Source organism: Ovis aries, chromosome 11, assembly GCF_016772045.2.
Source record: "Ovis aries strain OAR_USU_Benz2616 breed Rambouillet chromosome 11, ARS-UI_Ramb_v3.0, whole genome shotgun sequence".
NCBI lineage: Eukaryota > Metazoa > Chordata > Mammalia > Artiodactyla > Bovidae > Ovis > Ovis aries.
Window position 1 is genome coordinate 43,545,953 of NC_056064.1, and position 18,210 is coordinate 43,564,162.

The 18,210-nt window shown below is 52.4% G+C and overlaps 2 protein-coding genes across 6 annotated transcripts in view; both read right to left on the minus strand.

Moving 5' to 3' along the window:
• MPP2 (MAGUK p55 scaffold protein 2) overlaps positions 1-6,801 on the minus strand; it is a 45,801-nt gene extending 39,000 nt beyond the window's left edge. For 3 of the 5 annotated variants that reach the window (XM_042256040.2, XM_027974450.3, XM_060394905.1), the window contains exon 1: positions 6,639-6,801. The gene's annotated coding sequence lies outside the window, so the exon portion shown is untranslated. Of the gene's footprint in view, positions 1-3,369; positions 3,539-4,172; positions 4,325-6,638 lie in introns of all 5 variants that reach the window. The other 2 variants (XM_060394906.1, XM_060394907.1) reach the window with 2 other exon arrangements.
• A 3,539-nt stretch (positions 6,802-10,340) lies between these two features.
• On the minus strand, positions 10,341-11,911 carry PPY (pancreatic polypeptide). The gene is made up of 4 exons (XM_027975444.2): positions 11,851-11,911; positions 10,904-11,094; positions 10,636-10,707; positions 10,341-10,490 (listed from the first exon to the last, which is right to left on the minus strand). Exons 2-4 carry the CDS (start codon positions 11,092-11,094, stop codon positions 10,466-10,468), a joined length of 288 nt encoding a protein of 95 aa, XP_027831245.1. The 5' UTR covers positions 11,851-11,911; the 3' UTR covers positions 10,341-10,465.
• Between the last annotated feature and the right edge of the window lie 6,299 nt (positions 11,912-18,210).

Sequence of the window (18,210 nt, forward strand, 5' to 3'; positions counted from 1 at the left end):
TAGTCCAGGTTCAATCCCTGGTCAGGGAACTAGATACCATGTGCCACAACTAAGACCCGATGCGACCAAATAAATATTTTTTTACTAGCTTGCTGCTAGAAAAAAAGCACTCTCTGCCCCCTTCTGATGTCTATGTCAGAACCTTTTTCTATCCCTTTTTCACTGTAATAAAACTTCTACCACACGGGAAACAAAAAAAAATGCTAAGTGACCTCTTGAACTAAAGCAGGACCCTGAGGGCTTCCCGTCTGGGATTTTCCAGAACACTCCCCTTTGCATAAACAAGAACTGTTTTTAGAACACCTGCCCCCCTACTCTGCTTTGGGATCCAGTCAAAAGGCTTAGCTAGATCAGGTCAAAGCCTGTGGCCTAAGAGTGAGGTCAAGACAAAGAGGATGGAAGGACATCAAGAAGATTGAGCTACTGAGTCCCAGGCATGGGAGCAGCTCCACCAGCCTCCCATGAGTTAGCCCAGATACCCACATCATCAAATAGATTCCTTAAGGCAAAAGATTTGAGTCTGAAGCTCTCAGCTCCACAGGCTGTGAGGAGAGAGCTAGGCCGGCCCCCTTTGGAAGGAGTCTCTGCTGCTGCTACTGCTGCTGCTGCTAAGTCGCTTCAGTCGTGTCCGACTCTGTGAGACCCCATAGACGGCAGCCCACCAGGCTCCCCCATCCCTGAGATTCTCCAGGCAAGAACACTGGAGTGTGTTGCCATTTCCTTCTCCAATGCATGAAAGTGAAAAGTGAAAGTGAAGTTGCTCAGTCGTGTCCGACTCTGTGCGACCCCATGGACTGCAGCCTACCAGGCTCCTCCGTCCATGGGATTTTCCAGGCAAGAGTACTGGAGTGGGGTGCCATTGCCTTCTCCAGCTTGAGCAAAAGGGTATTGGATGTCCCTGCCAAGCTCAGGCAAGAAGAACCAGACTCAAGAACTGGCTCCCCCATTTCTCTCCAAGGTTCTCTGATCCTTCCCCGGGCAGCTTTGGCCCCTTTTGGGAGGTGGCCTGCCCTGCCCCTCCTCCTCATCCCTCTAGGAATATTCAAAGAAGTGAAACTCACATCCTGATTTTTCATATTCTGTTACTCAGGCAAGGTAGTTAACACACGTTCTCCCAACTAACCCCAGGCATCTGTTCTCCAGGCACTGGGCCCTATCCGTGGGATGGGGAATGACTAAGGCACTGTTCCCTCTGCTGGAGTTCAGGCTGGCACAAGAACCAGACGTGGGCATCACCTGTCAGCAGACCCCATAAACACCATCACAGTCACCAGAGCAGAAAAAGAAGCCCCAGGAGCCCAGGGCAGGGCAGGGCAGGGAGGGGACCAGGGAGGCAAAGTGGAATTGCCCCCGGGGCTGGGGGGCAGGGGTGTTTTACCAGGCAGAGAAGGAGAAACAATTCATTCCAGACAAGCAGCAGCACAAGCAAAGGAGGAGGAATGTGAAAGAGCGAGGCTGTCTAGGAGACCATTGGAATGTAGCAGGCAGAGGGCTAGACAGGTGCAAGGAGCCAGGAACAGTGGGAAGGTGGCTGAAGAAAGTGGACTGAAATGCAAATGGCGAGAACAGGGGAAGATAAACAAACTGTGATACATCTCACAAAGGAAGAGTACCATTCAACAAGAAGAGAGATCAAATGGCCAAGACGCCTAACACTACACAGAAATGTCAAAAACGTCACACTGAATGAAAGAAGCCAGACACAAAGAGAACACACTGTTTGATGCCATTTATATGAATGGTGAGGGACAGGGAGGCCTGGCGTGCTGCAGTCCATGGGGTTGCAAAAAGTCAGATATGACTTGGCGACTGAACAACAATAGTATGATGGCAAAACTAAAACAAAATAGGCAACACTAACCGATGGAAATCAGATCAGCGCTGGCCTGGGGCCAGAGGAACTGAAAAGGAGCAAGAGGGAACTTGCTGGGGTGGCAGAAATGTTCTGAATCTATGTGGGGGTGACTACATATTTGTCAAAATGCATCTATTATCTATTTAAAATGGGCAGATTTTTGTGTTTAAATTCTTCTATAAAGTTTTTACAGGTTTTTCTTTTTTTTTTTTTCTTAAAGTAGGTTGAGTTCCAATTGTGAAGGACTTGAGTTCAAATTGTGAAGACATCATGCTAAGAAGATTAGACTTTATCCAGGAAGTAATGGGAAGTTTCTCAGTTTTCTTTGGTTTGGTTCTGTTAGGTAGGTAGAATAGGGAAAAGGAGTCCAAAATGGCAGTGGCTAAAAGACAAGGAAGGGAAAAGCCCGCAAAAATAAAACAAAAGAAGGTCCGAGGACCGGAGTGAGGACCTCAGGTAAAACAAACAACATTCCTGGTGGCCCAATTTACACAGGACAGGCCCAGGGAGAGATAAACGTATAAATAGAGGAGCCAAAGCCAGCTCTCTCTCCTACGCGTTGGGGCGCTCTTCTCCTCTTTGGATCGACATGCCTCGAAGATGGATTTTCCTGCTATCTTCTAAATAAAATAGAGCTGTAACACTGATTTGTCTAAGAGCTATAACATGGTCCATTCGAGACCTGAGAGCTGTAACACGGTCTATCCAAGACCTGAGAGCTGTGACACGCTGAGGGGGCTTTAATGTTTGTCACTGCAAATCTTTGTTGTGACGAGACAAAGAACTGAGGAACGTACCCTCGCGTGACAGTTCGCTAGTCGCTCAGTCGTGTTGGACTCTTTGCGTCCCCATGGACTGTAGCCCACCAAGCTCTTCTGTTCATGGAATTCGCCAGGCAAGAATACTGGAGTTGGTGGCCATTTCCTTCTCCAGGGGATCTTCCTAACCCAGGGATGGAACCCAGGTCTCCAGCACTGCAGGCAGATTCTTTACCATCTGAGCCACCAGGGAAGACTTTGGTTGCAAGTAAAAGTCCAACTCAAGCCAGTTTAAGCAAAAGAGGGAATTTCTCTGAAGGGTCTGGGGGCGACTCACAGAATTCAAGGCAGATTTGTAGCTTAACGCCTGAGGAGCTTCCTCTCAGCTTTGCCTCCCAATAACCCCGTGACCTAGCTGTGTGTACTGGCCATAGCTGAGGACATCATGCTCAGAGAAGCAAAGTGACTTATCCAGAAACACACAGTCAGCAGGCAGCACAGCAAACCTGGAGCCCAGGTCAGTCTGATGCCGATGCCTGTGTCTGGCCTGGAGGAGCAGGGAAGCAATCACTCGAAAAGGCCCCTGGGAAAAACAGCCTAGCAGATGGAAGGGGACTGGGGAGGGGAGGGGTACAGAAGGTGACCAGCCCCCCTGCGGGAGTTAGGAGCACTAGATGGGCGAAGGAACTGGGAGGCAATGGAGCAGGACTCAGGACAGCAGATGGTTGGAGGCCTGAGGGAAAGACAGGCATGTACCTGGCTAGGGGCAGCTTTCCAAGAAGATGGGACTGCTCCTCCAGATCCAATTAGGTAGGTCTCAGAACTTCTCTGACTCCTCAAATGTGAAAGCAGTTAACAACGCCTGCATGGATCATCAAAATTATAGCTGCTGTACCAGAACGCTCCTCCTGGCGGCACTGAGCAGCTGCAATGATTATCAGTTATCAGTATGTAACTCTGTACTCACAGAACTACTGTTATTGATAATAACACAGCGTTCTTTAGGCCTCCTCCCCCAACCTGCTCACCCCATCGAGCATTTTCTTTTATCCTGGCTAAGGAAGGAGGGGAGTCAAGCACCAGCCCTCAGAACTTGAGGGTTCCTGGAATGAACTGAACCCAGAAGAGTGAGGGACTGAAGGCCCTGCTGCCTGAGGAGGAGCCCAGGGATGTGTAAGGGCAGCCTGGGTTCTCACAGCCAGTGCTACAAGAAGACACATATTGGAGCTCTTTTGGAGACGGGGTATCAGAGCTGGGCTTGTGCGTGCATGCTAAGTCACTTCAATCATGTCCAACTCTTTGTGACCCCATGGACTGCAGCCCGCCAAGCCCCTCTGTCCATGGGATTCTTCAGGCAAGAATATTGGAGTGGGTGGTAATGCCCTCCTCCAGGGGATCTTCCCAACCCAGGGACTGAAACCATGCCTCTTATGTCTCTTGCATCAGCAGGCAGGTTCTTTACCACTAGTGTCACCTGCGAAGCCCCGGGCCTGTGCCTAAACAGAATAAATAATAGCCTGTTTGTTGGGATTTGAGGTATACTGGCCTCTATATCTCACCTCTCATCTGTACTGTGGAATTTTATCATAGGAATCTCATTTCTTCTCCTGGAGATCCTTGGCTCCATGGAAGTGTAGTCCTGGTCTCACTTGGCTACTGAGCCATCCCATAAATTTCTATTATGTTGACACTGAGTTTCTCACCACTTCCCCTGAGGGAGAAAGGCAGATGGAGGTTGGGGGAGTGGGGGAGCATATCTCGGAGTGGGAGGCCTCATACTGGCTAGTCGCTTATTTATGCCAGGAGTTGTCCAAGGGCTTCAGCTGCATCATCGGACTCAGTTTTCACAACAGCTCTGTGCTGTAGGTGTAGCCAGCTCCATCGCACAGACAAGGCTGCGGAGGCTCAGGGGAAATAATGTCCTTTGATCACAGTCACATGGCCAGGAAGTAATGAAATCAGGATTCCTACCCAGAAGCCCCTATTCTTCCTACTGTGCCCCTTCTGGGGATAGGGTAGGCATGAAAAAGCATCAGTCTATATTTCACAACCTTACCCCAGAAAAGCAGCAATGCTGAGCAGTTGGAGAGGCCCTGACAGGTCCAGACAGCCAAAACTCTGTGACCCGAGGCAACCCAAGACCTGAGTTCCTCCTTCAAGCAAGTAGCCAAGACCAACCACCCTTCAGAATGCTCTGCGGATCATACAGCAGGGGCTCCAAAGTGGCTGAGCAGGCCAGAAAATCCTCCAGGATGAGCAGAGAGGTCTGTGATCCTGAAGGCAGAAACCTCAGCTTCACTGCCACCCACCTCCCAAGGCCAGAGGCCCAGAAGCCAGCAGCTGAGGCCTCACAGTAGCCCTGTGGGGAAGGGAGGCACCCTGGAGGCTGCTAGAAGGTAAGGGGCACCTAGCTTCCCTCCTGTGCTTAGTCGCTCAGTCGTGTCCGACTGTTTGCAACCCCATGGACTGTAGCCCACCAGGCTCCTCTGTCCTTGGGGATTCTCCAGGCAAGAATACTGGAGTGGGTTGCCATGCCCTCCTCCATGGGATCTCCCCAACCCAGGGATCAAACCCAGGTCTCCCGCATTGCAGGCTGATTCTTTACCACCTGAGCCACCAGGAAAGCCCTCCTATCCCTGAAAATAGCCTCTGGGAAAAGCACTGCCCCATTTCAACCCCAGAGACAGTTCCTCCCTGGGATCTGTAGGCTTGGAGCAAAATTACCTTACTCCCCAGTGCCTCTGCCTCTGCCACCCACACCTCTGGGCCTCTGGCAGGCACTGTGCCCTGCTCAGGACGGCTGGCAGCCCATGTGCTTCCACCCCCAGCCTCTCCCTGTTCCCAATTCGCAGGTTATTACACAGGGCAGGAGGAGGGGTGGAGCCTTAGAGGGAAAGAGGGCATGGATGCCGAAGAATATAAAGAGCCAGGGAGGTCCTGGGCAGAGATACTTTTGCCGTGCCGCTCTGCACCTGCCCAGCACCATGGTAATGTCTGGTGGTCCCTGTCAGCTGTGCTCTCCTGGAGCTTGGGATGGAGACTGGCACTCAGGGGCCCTCCTCAAGCCATTGAGGGCATGAAGGAGTGAGGCCAGGGCAGCCCCCTCTGCCAGGACAGCTGCCAGGGTTGCCTGCTTTGGGTGGTGGGGAGGAGGGGAGTTCCTGGCCAAGAGAGGGTTAACGGTCTCACAGGCTCCAGCCATAAGCAGCATGTATATGGGCATCACAGTGTATCAATCACTGGATCCGCCTGAGTGTTGCCAGCACAAAATTCTCTGTGTGTGACAGGTGTTCATGGGGACTCTTGGACTATCATTGCTGTATGCAACTGTGTTAAGTCTTTCATTTAACATGTACTATTGAGCACCTGGGATTCCCTGGTGGCTCAGATGGTAAAGAATACGCCTGCAATTCAGGAGACTCGGGTTCAATCCTTGGGTGGGGAAGATCCCCTGAAGTAGGAAAAGGCAACCCACAACAGTATTCTTGCCTGGAGAATCCCAGGGGACACCTACTAAGCATCAGGCATTGTTCTAGGTGCTTGTGATACATCAGTAAACAAAACAGGCAAAGGGCCCAGTTGCCCATCCCCTTAGCTGCCAGGTGCTTACACTGGTAGAGGGGTTACCACTGAGGATTTACTCATTTTTTAAAAAGGCATAGAATATAGTAAGTTAGAAGTTGCAAGAGAGGGAGAATAGAACAGGATGAAGAGATGAGTTGCAATGTTAAGTAGGGGCATCCCAGTAGGGTCCGTTAGAAGGTGAATTTTGAGATGATTTTTGAATTTTGAGATGAAGAAGGGGAGGAAGTTGGTCATATGGATACCTGGAGGAAGGCTCCACGCAGAGTGAATGGCATGTCTGACACTTTGGGGGAACAGCAAGGAGGCCGCAGAGCCAAGAGTGAGGCGAAAAGGAGTTGAAGAAGTCAGTGAGGTCACGGAGCTGGCCAATGGCTCTATACCATCCCGGTGTGTCCATCTCAGGGTGTACCTCCCAGTCCATCGCCAGGGTCCCCGTGTACCTGGTGCTTTGTGTCCATCACTGTGCGTGGCCAGGTGCGCACCATTCGGCCTGGGTACCTGGAAGTCCCTTATGGCGCTCGTGTACCTGTCTACGTCCCACGTCTCGGGTCTGGACGTCACGTGACCGCCCCTCCTCTGTCTGCCCCGCCCCCTCAAGCCCACGGCTCTGCGCTGCGCGTGCGCACTAGCCCTGGTTTGCCTAGTGGTGCTTCGGCGACCGGACGGGGCCGTGGGGGAGGAGCTGCAAGGACAACAGCATTGGATGTCCCGGGCCGCCCGTTGGCTGTCCAACTTAGGCCAGTTCAACAAGTTCATAGAGAAGCTCTTCAATAGCAGGTGGGCAAGGGGGAAGGGAAAGGGATGGAAGGAAACAGACGCCGCCTGCCCCCCTGGCCCACCCCACCCCACCCAGCTCCCTGCTCATCGCAGCCGGGAACTGGGCTCTCAGAGCAGCCCCATGGCTTCTGAAAAGACGTGTTCCTCAGCATGAAGTCCAAGAACACCAAGAACTCTAGTGACGCGAACCCCAGGAATAGTACGAAACCCCTATCAGCGAACGCTACGAAACCTCTGCCTACGAACGCGACGAAACTCCGCGGACGGAAAACCACGAACCCCTAGCCGCGGAACACCCCGAAACCCCAACCACCAGCCTCCTCCCAGGGCCCCAGGTAGGAGAGCCTGGGCCCGGCTGGCCCCAGTCGGGGTCCTCGGAAGTAGGGGCAGGTTGGGCGGGAGCGAAAGGAGGGCTGGGGGGACCCGGGAGATTCCCGGGGACTTCCTTCTCCAGGCTGGGCTTTGACTTCCGAAGTTTAACTCAAGTCTCCCCGCCCATCGACCCTCTTTATACTATGAGAGGGGCCCTAACTCCTGCCCAGCCCGCCCTCAGTGAGAACAATAAAGAGAAACGGAATCTCTGTTGCTTCCTTGACTTCTGTGAGCCCTGGGCGGGAAAGGACCTGTCCTTGGAGGGGAAAGCGGGGTTCCTGGAGCTCCTACCGTAGGAAGGAAGGACCTGGGTTTAGGGGTCTTCCCTGCCTCCTTCCTGCAACCCATCCACCTTCCCACACCCCAGGCACTTACTCTACTTGGGGGTTGAGGAGGCTGCTGTGGAGGCCCTAGCCAAGAGGGTTTGATTTTGAACGCGATTGCGCTGCTCCGTCCGTGTTGCTGCGGCTTCTTCTTTGCCTTTGAACATAGGGTATCTGATGCTGGGAAAGATCGCGGGCAGGAGGAGTAGGAGACAGAGGATGAGATGTTTGGATGGCATCACCGATTCAATGGACATGAGTTTGAGCAAACTCCAGGAGATAGTGAAGGACAGGGAAGCCTGGCAGTGCTGCAGTCCATGGGGTCACAAAGAATTGGACACGACTGAGCAACTGAACAGCAACCAAGAGGGAGAGCATAGGTGAGGGAAGTGGATCCCAGCCACCTCAGAGGAGGGACTCCAGCCAGATTTAACACCCGCCCCCCTCAAGTTTCTACACAGAGCAGGGCAGCCGTGATGCCAGCCTGCAAACAAGCACCCACCCACCCCACCCCCCACAGTGTGCAGAGCATAAGTCCTGCCTTGGCTTCAGGGATCATCTTGGCCCCTCTGGCTGTGAGCAGAGCAAAGGGAAGGCAGGAGCTTACCTAGGCCTGTCCCTAAGAAGCTGTCTCCTCTGGGAACTGGGGACCATCAGAGAGGCCTGGGCAGGGGCAGAGGCCCCATCCTCATCCAACTCTCACACAGGGATGTTCTGAGTAGAATCCCAATTCCTGCCTCTGGGAAGTATCTACACCTCTCCCCACTCAGAACCCATCCCCTTAGCTGCCAGAGAAAATTCTGGGACTTCAGGCTCCATCATCCAAACTGTTCTTCTGCTGAAACCAGCATTCCTCCCAGACACCCCCTTGCCTGAGCCATGCACTTGCCCAGTGTGGCATCCTTGCTAGCCCTTTGACTTTTAGGGCCTAGGTCCACTTTTGAGTTGTTTGCACAGCCAGAACTTGAGGGGAACCACAACTCTGGTGTCATTGCCATGTGTTCAACATGAGGTGCTGAGCCCAGGAAAGTGGATCCCCTCATTCCCCAAACCGACAGGCTTCATCCCTTCAGGCAGAGCATGTGAGAGAAGCAGAAGGAGGCATTCCAGGAACCACAAAGATTTACATTCTCTCACTTCTTGCTCCCAGCCCCACCGTGACGGTCCCTTATCCACAGGTGCTCCTAGGCCAGGAAAAGAGGAGAGAGATGAGGGCGCTCCCTCTCAGTCACACATAGACACACATCCCACCCGCCTTATTCAAGATGCCCGAGAAGAGGAGGGCTGGCAAAGGCCACTAAGACCCCTCCGCAGCCCATGCCTCCCCAGGCAGAGTCCGGCTTCTCTCCCTCCCTGAACTGGAGCGTGCAGACCACAGATTGGTCTCCTGGAGGTGGCCATCACTCAGCTAATCCAACCTCCTCCCTGTAAGGTCAGCTTCCTCCTGCAGCCTCCCTTCTGCGACTTGGCTTGCCCAGGAGTTCACTGTCTCTCAGAACAAGTTCTTCCCAGCTTTCTGGTTCTTCAGTGATGCTTCCTTACAGTCCAGCAATGTCTGCCTTCTGGAGCCCTTTTCTGGAGGCACGTGGAGGTAACCCTAACCCTCCATAAGCTGAAGCTGTGTTTGTTTGAAGACCAGTCATCCCTCTGCTCATGTCTTTCCGCCACACTTCATGGAAACAGCTGCTTGGCTGCAAGTCTGCCCCTCAGAAGCTCTGGTCTGCTGAGCGCGTTCCTGGGTTAAGGGCCATGCTAAAAACTTCACGTGCATCATTTCATGTCCTGCTCACTACAACCCTATCATTCTTTCCATTTTACAGATGAGGAACCTGAGACTCAGAGAGGTTATGGATCTGCCCAAAAGCACACAGAGGGAATATGGCCAATCCGGGATTCAAACCCAGGTTCATCTGACTCTAAAATCGATGCTGTGTCCCTGTATTGGATTACCATCTGCTGCCCGACCTTGGACAAAATGCTGGACCTCTCTGAGCCTCGGTTTCCTCCTTTGCAGAGTGAGGATAACAGTATCTCCCCCCTCACAGAGTCGTTGAGAGGGTTAAATGCCCCTGGCACACAGACGCTCATTTTCCCAACAATTTCACGTGACACTATCTCCAGACCCCTCCCCATCTCTGTCCCCCTCTTCCGGCCATGCTTCTGCTGTGTGCTGTGCCTGTGAGGGGCCACACTTCAGCCCATCATGCACAGTGACCCACCTCTCACCGCCCCAAGGAGGGCAACTCCAAATGCCCCAATGTAAACCGTGACTGTCTTAACCCCAGTTGTTCCTCTGGGCTGGACTCTCTCTAGGACAAACTAGCACTTCACCTACTGCCTAGGCTATAAGAACACGTTGGTGGGGATCCATTTGGGGGCAGGGCTGCCATCAAGCCAATGATTGGGAGGGTCTAGAGGTGTGAAATGGGACGATTGAAGTTTCACTGACTTTCTGAATGACCTTGGGGGAGTCCCTGTCTCCCCCTGGGCCACAACTTGCCCCTCTGTGAAGTGGACAGGATGAATTAAATGGCTCTGATGACCCTCCAGACGTTCTGGATCCGTCATAACACCCTCGGTTCCCTTCTCTCTGCCTGCCCCTTTCTTCCTGTGCATTTGGCCTGCTTCTGCCCCAACCAGGGGTCCACAGAGACACAGAGACAGTGAGGCTAAGAACTTTGATTTGCTTTATTTAGCCAATATGGAAGCAGGGAGCAAGCTACAGCCAGAGCCAAGGGTGCAGGTGGGAGAGCTGGGCCAGCCTCACCCTGGAGTCAGAGGAGCAGGAGGTGGCATTATGAGTCCATTGTACTGATCTCCCTGCAAGAAGAGGGCAAAACATGGCAGTGTGAGTGAGTAGTCCTTGTGCCCTCTGGAGACCTCAGGCACCTGTTCTCCCCCATTCTACACACCCCCATTTCCTGCTCCAGGCATCTGGGCACACAGGACAAAGAACAAAACCCACCTGGGGACCGCTGAGTGGGGAGACCCACACTCCAAGAAGTCCAGCGTGCCTTCTTTGTCTCTTTTCCCATACCTGGGAGGGGAGAGACAGCTGGGGCCAGCCCTATGGCCAGGTACCAGTTCACCTGCCTCATGCCTATCCCTGGGCACCATCCTGCCCAGGGCACAGGGGCCTGGGCCAGACTGTAGAGATACTCTGCTCCCAAAGAACATGGAAGTGGCTGGGCCTGGGGTCTTGGCTGGGGCCTCTCTCCCCGTCTCACACTCACCTGGGCCTGGTCAGCATGTTGATGTATCTGCGGAGCTCAGCCGCATACTGGGCCATTTGCTCTGGCGTGGCATTGTCCCCCGGATACTCTGGCTCCAGCGAGGCTCCCAGGGCACCCAGGGGTGGCTGCAGCAACAGAGCCACGCACGTGGACAGAAGGAGCAGGAAGAGGCAGCGGTGCGCGGCAGCCATCTGAGGAGCCAGGATCAGGGAGATAGAGGGAGCAGAGTGCCCACCCCGCCCCCCTCCCCGTAGCCCATCACTCATTTCTCCAAGCCTGGAGACCAAGGGGCAGAGCAAAGGGCTACTGGGAGCTGATCACCCCACCTCCTAGATCTGCCCTGGAGAGCTCACCAGGCCCCTCTTCAGAGCAGAACAGCAGCTGGAGCTCAGCTAGGGCCTCGGCAAAGCAGAAAAGTGTAGCAGAGAAGTAGGGGGTTGGGACTTGGGTAGGAGACCCAGGACTCCAGACACCAGGGCCTGATGGCTCTGAAGAGGCAGCTACGGGTGAGAGTTGGAGGGGAGGGGCTGTGGGAAGTAGGGGTGCTCCAGCTCCCCTACAGGGTGGGGGTGCACAGAAGGGACTTGTGAACCAAGGGGCAGAAATCCACAGCCTTCCACCCCACTTTCCCTCAGCCACTCTGCCAGGGATAGACACGCAGATGCAAGTCCTGGAGAGGACACCGCAGCCCGTGTCACCAGGAGGGATGGCCACACACACGGACTCACAGCCACCACCCCCTGCCCGGCGCACACCTGCAGGCTTCTAGCCAGCAGGCTGCTCTCCCAAAGTAATGGATTTGTCCAAGTGTAGAGCTAGACCCAAGCAGGACCTCAGGCCTCTGGAGGCCCCCAGCCCTGCAAAGCACCATATCCTTCCACACAACCCACCCTTGGCCCCTCTGAGCCCCCCGGCCCCAGAGCTAGGAACAGGCTGAGCCCACTTACCCTGAGTCCTGAGCGAGTGGGCGCTGGACAAAATCAGTGCCTGCCTCAGGCTGGATGGACCCCACTCTGTCCTTGACCACGGCCCTTTTATAGTCCTCAGCCCCCCGAGTCCCCGCCTCCTGTCAGCCTCTCTCCCTCCCCAGCCCTCACCCCCTCCTCCCACCATCTCCCTGGTGCCTGCAACGCCAGCACCAGGACCAGGGACAAGAGGGGGACAGGGCAGTGTTGTGGGTGTCACACTGGCAGCATAATGGGTTAAAGTGGGCCACGATCAGTCTCCTGCAGGCCCCCGTCTGCCTTCGGGCGCCAGAGCAGGCTTAGTTCAAGAAGGATGGGGTCCTGGGAATGCAGGATAACTGAAAGGTTCTGATTGCAGAACTCAGAACAGCCCTGCCTGCCTCCCCAGGGTTAACCCAAATACTCAAGCAGATTCCCTCTGGGCAGAAGATTGAGGCTGTGGCTCTGAGACTCCAGGGATGAAGGCTGGAGACTCAGGACTTCCTGTGCATCTGTGATTAGAACAAGATGGAACGGGAGAGATGCCTCAGGGAACTGGGGAATGTGAAAAGGAGTGGGGACCCAGGTAGGGAGAAACCTCTCCCCGGATAGCAGATAGATGCGCAATGAGAACTGGTGTGCCTGTTCTTATTCCTGGGTAGGGAGGCCAGTATCTGGTAGCCATTTCCCAGTGCCTCTATTCCAAGATAAAGATAAAAACCAGAATCACTTGTACAGCCTTGAATTTTCTAAAGTGCTCCCAGCTCAATCACCTCAGTGAGTTCCTACAACAATCCATTTTACAGATTCAGAAACTGAGTCTCAGAGACATTAAGTAACTAGCCTCAAGCCACGTAACTAGTCAGTGGAGATCCAGGGTTTGAAACAAAGTCTAACTCCAAAATCTGTGCTCTTTTTTTCTTTTTTCTAAGTAAGGCTGTTAAAGTATTGCTATAATTTCCCACTTTCTGACTAAGAAACGTGAGGCTCAGAGAGGCAAAGATACTAGCCCAAGGTCACACAGCTGTCTAAGACTCAAGTTCTGACTTAGATTTCCAACCCCACCAGTGCCAGCAAACCACCACCACCTCCCCCTGCCCAGCCCCCCGCCCTGGTCCCAGGAGCCTCTGCGTCTTCCCTGCTCAGTGTCCCTTCCCCCACCCCTGGCTCCCTCCCCAGCTCAGGGGTAGGAGCATAACTGACTGTGTCTGAATGACTCAGTGAAGCCCTAGTAGTGGGCAAGGGACTTCTCACCCCCGAGGTTCTGCCATTTCAGATCACAACACCAAAAGAGTGTGTTGGGAGAGGACCATGGGCAAGGGTGGGGTGGAGATGAGGACTGGAGGTGATGCTGCACAGATCCAAGCTTTGATTTTCCTCACGATAATGAGGATAAAGGAAGGCTCAGGAATTGCCAGAGTTCTGCCTTCCTCCTCTCAATTCTGATTTCTGGCAACAAGAACAATAACGCTCCACCCAATTCCGCAGAGCAGAATAGAGATCGTTCTGTCTCCAAAAGCCCTGCTGGCCCTTCCCTGGGCTTCGGGGTCCAACTTGATAAAATGAGGCTGGTGAATTAGTGGCTGGTCTCCTAATGGCTGGAGCTGCCCAGGTGGCACCTGTGGTAAAGAACGCACCTGCCAGTGCAGCAGACGTAAGAGATATGGCTTCGATCGCTGGGTCATGGAGATTCCCTGGAGGAGAGCATAGATACTCACTCCAGTATTCTTGCCTGGAGAATCCCACGGACAGAGGAGCCTGGCGGGTTACAGTCCATAGGATCGCGAAGAGTCGGACATAACTCAAGCGACTTAGCATATACACCCCAATAGGCAGGCCTCTAGTGAGGCCGGCAGGGGCTGCAGGGTGCCACCAGGGGGCGCCAGGCTCCAGCCATAGTACAAAGGGCTTGGGCTCCCACAGGACTGCAGCTGCTGTGGGACCGGTTATGGCCATTACCCAGGGCAGGTCCCAGCCCCTGCAGACAGATGGTAGATCTGGGGATTGGCTCAAAGCTGAGGCCATCTATAGTTGCGTCCTGTCACAGAGGTAAACAGCTTTGTCAGTGCCTACAAAAACGACAGTTACTCTACAATGTCAGCAGAACCTACAGCTTTCATTTTTCTCCGTTGTGAACAAGAGATTCTTCTTCTGGATCCTCTCAACGATGCTGTGACAACTGAGGAGGAGTGGGCAGTGGATGTGTTTTCTCAAACGTATGATCACATCCAGACTGGGTGATCCTTCTCACTCACCTTCATCTGTTCCCAGGGCTTGCCATGGAGCTCTGCTTCAAGAAGCACCAAGGACGTATCTGCAGACAGACTAAGTGAAAGTGGTCCGCCTCCCCTGCCCAACCCCACGCTCTCTGGGACAGGGACGGTGGCCACTGGGCAGTGTTAGGATGGAGTGAAGGCTGCACTTCACTTCTTACAACCAGGAAAGGAAGACCCCAGAAACACCTGAGGCCACAGGGCGAAGGTGGTCCTTACATACAGGACTGCAAAGGCAGGAATGCGATTAGCTTTACATAACCCCTCCAAAAATTCCTCCAAAGCAGCCTGGGTCAACTCTTAGGCCACTGTCTTATTCTCACACTGGGTTGGCAGCAGCAAGGGGGCAGGGAAAGGAAATGGTGGCCAGCCCCAGATACCAGGAACTCAGGGGGTCCCCCATTCCCTAGGGAAGCCCTTGGGTTGAGGTTTATCTCTCTCTCTCACACACACACACACACACACCCCTGGGGTCCTTGTCCCACCCACTCAGGCCCAACTAGGAGCTCGGGTCATTAATTTGCAACCTGGGCTCTGCCCCGACTTCTGTCCACCATGAGAAGTCCATCTGCCTCCAGGGTCCCCTAAAGGCTCAGGAGGGCTGAGTAGTCCTCCCTGCCCACAGTGCCTGCAAAAGCAAATCCTGTCATTTTCAGCTCAATTTTTTCCTGAGGAAGGCTTTTTTCTTTCTAAGAGACAGGCTAAACCAATCCATATAATAAATTACTGCAGGAGAAGAATAGTTGAATGGGGAGGAAAGAAAAACTGCATGTGGGTCAAGTAAGGGCTTTGGGTCACATACGGGCTGGGTGTGGAAGGAGGGGAGTTTTTCCCTTGGGGTGGTTGGAAGGAAACAGTGTCAGAGCCGTTTTGAGATGGGTTAGGAGTGAGTTCTTCCCTGGTAGTTCAGCTGGTAAAGAATCTGCCTGCACTAACAAACACATGAAAAGATGCTCAATATCACTCATTATCAGAGAAATGCAAATCAAAACCACAATGAGGTACCATCTCACGCCGGTTAGAATGGCTGCCGTCAAAAAGTCTACAAACAATAAATGCTGGAGAGGGTGTGGAGAAAAGGGAACCCTCTTACACTGTTGATACCTACCACTCTGGAGACCAGAATGGAGATTCCTTAAAAAACTGGAAACAGAACTGTCATACAACCCAGCAATCCCACTGCTGGGCATACACACCAAGGAAACCAAAATTGAAAGAGACACATTTACCCCAATGTTCATTGCAGCACTGGTTACAATAGCTAGGACATGGAAGCAACCTAGGTGTACACTGGCAGAAGAGTGGGTAAAGAAGTTGTGGCACATATACACAATGGAATATTACTCAGCAATAAAAAAGAAAGCATTTGAGTCAGTTCTAATGAGGTGGGTGAAACTGAAGCCTATTATACAAAGTGAAGTAAGTCAGAAAGAGAAACACTAATACAGTATATTAACGCATATATATGGAATTTATAAAGATGGTAATGGCGACCCTATAAGCAAGACTGCATGAGAGACACAGATGTAAGGAATAGACTTTTGAACTCTGTTGGAGAAGGCAAGGGTGGGATGATTTGAGAGAATACCACTGAAAGATGTATATTACCATATGTAGAATAGATGACCAGTGCAAGTTCCATGCATGAAGCGGGGAACTCAAAGCTGGTGCTCTGGGACAACCCAGAGGAATGGGGTGAAGAGGGAGGTGGCAGGGGGTTCGGGATGGGGGATACATGTACACCTGTGGCTGATTCATGTCAATGTGTGGCAGAAGCCACCACAATATTATAAAGTAATTAGTCTCCAATTAAAATAAATTAATTTAAAAGGAAAAAAAAAAAAAAGAATCTGCCTGCAATGCAGGAGACATCAGTTCAATTCCTGTGTCAGAAAGTTCCCCTGGAGAAGAGATAGACTACCCATTCCAGTATTCTTGGGTTTCCCTGGTAGCTCAGATGGTAAAGAATCCAACTGCAATGCAGGAGACCTGGGTTCCATCCCTGGGTTGGGGAAATCCCCCGGAGGAGGGCATGGTAATCCACTCCAGTATTCTTGGAGAAGGAAATGGCAATCCACTCCAGTATTCTTGCCTGGAGAATCCCATGGACAGAGGAGTCTGGCAGGCCACAATCCATGGGGTCACAAAGAGTCGGACACGACTAAGGGATTAACACTTTCACTTTTCGGAGTGAGTAGGAGAAGAAAGGAAAAGAAGGGGGACATTCATAAGCATGTGCCAGGCTGTGTCAAGCTGACCTGTAGACTCAGCTCTTCCTCTCACTAGCTCTGACATTCATTAGCTGCGTGACTTTTGGCAGCTTACATCTCTCTGAGCCTTAAAATGGTGAACTAATATTATTGAATTGGCCAAAAGGTGTGTTAGAATTTTTCCATAAACTTACGGGAAAACCCAAATGAACTTTTTGGCCAATCCAATATTATTTAAGGTCTGAGGATCCCTGTTTCATCAGTGAAGAAATAAATGCAGTGACATGAAATGACTAGGCCAGTCACACAGCCAGGGAATGATGGACATGGGACTCAAATCCAGATCTTTTGTCTCTGAGGCTTCTGCAGCAACTGTGGGGTTCCTGCCCTTGAAAGACTCATGGTGTAAGATAGAGCTGCTTTTAGGATATCTTGCTGTACAGGACAATAACCAGCACAACTACCCTTTCTCCTTCCCTCCCGTCCCAGTGGCTAGAACTGGGATGCTGCTATGAGCCTGATGGGTTATCTTCAGTCATTTAGATGAGGGCTTGGGAAAACCACAGGATAGGCAGCTGGGCTGTTAACAACCCCATCGAGCAGAGCTGCCAATGCCCCAGATGAAACTGGCATTTTATGTAAGAGAGAGGTAAATTCCTTTCTTAAGGAATTTTTAATTACATCTCAAGTTTAAAAGCCAGATCAATACCGTGGCCATATGATGTATGTAAAACAATTAGCTTATTGTCTAACACATAAGTAAGTGCTTTTTTTGGCTGTATTACGCAGCTTGCAGAATCTTAGTTTCCTGACCAGGGATCAAACCCAAGCCCCTGCAGTGAAGTGCTGAGTCCTAACCACTGCACCACAAGCGAATTCTCAGTAAAGTGCCTTTTTTTTTTTAAGTAACTATTGATATTGGCATCATTAATGTTACATCTAAGGTTCCCTCCAGCTCCAACATTGGTTGAGTCTGATCAGCAGTGGAGTAATCATCTCTCAACACTTCCTCCAGTGGACTTGAAGCAAACCCTTGTCACCTATGGTGAACCAGACATGTCAAGCTGGGCAGAAATTGTCTGTGGCCGTATAATTTATACCAGGGCTCTCTTCTATTAGCTTCAAACTGACCACAGCTCTCCCAGCAGACCAACAGATAGGAGACCATGGACACAAACACAGATTCACATCCTCCCACACCTCCAACCACAAAATGAACCAAAGTCTGTAGCAGCCATTGCATGATCCCATCCTACCTCTCCTGGGGTTGGGCCTGGGACTTGATCAACTGGTTAGAATGGTTAGAGTAGAGGAGTGGTTAGAGTAGAGGAGAGAAGACAGGAGGAATTGTGATGGAAAGTGAGTCTCAGAAGGTAGACTGTTGTAGGAAGAGGAAACCAGAGAGATCCAACTCCACCCCCAAGCAATCAGGGCAGGCTTCTGGGAGGAGGTAGCCACTACCCTGAAGCTCATCCCCAGACTGAGGAGAGGGAAAGGGATCTACAGCAGGGGAAGTGGCCAGGCCGAAGGCTTAGAGCACTGGAGTCTACACGGCCTGTAACCTGACCAGGCCCTCCACCTGCTTCCCTCTCCCCCTTCCACCCTACCTTCTAGGAGGCTAGAGGGAAGTGCAGGGAAGGGAAGGTGCTAGAGCCCCAGGGACCCCAGGGCAGGTGGTGTCTGACCAGGGGCCTCTCCTCCAGCGATGGCAGAGCCAGCTTGAGGCTCCTCTCCCAGAGCCACCTCAGGAGGGCATCCCTCTCATGACCTTGTCCCCAGAACACCATGCTTGGTGACTTATCTCCTGAGTGTGAATTCAGAAAGGGGAAGAGGGCAGCAGAGAGAAAGGGCAGCCTCCACACTCCCACTGCTCCTGCCCA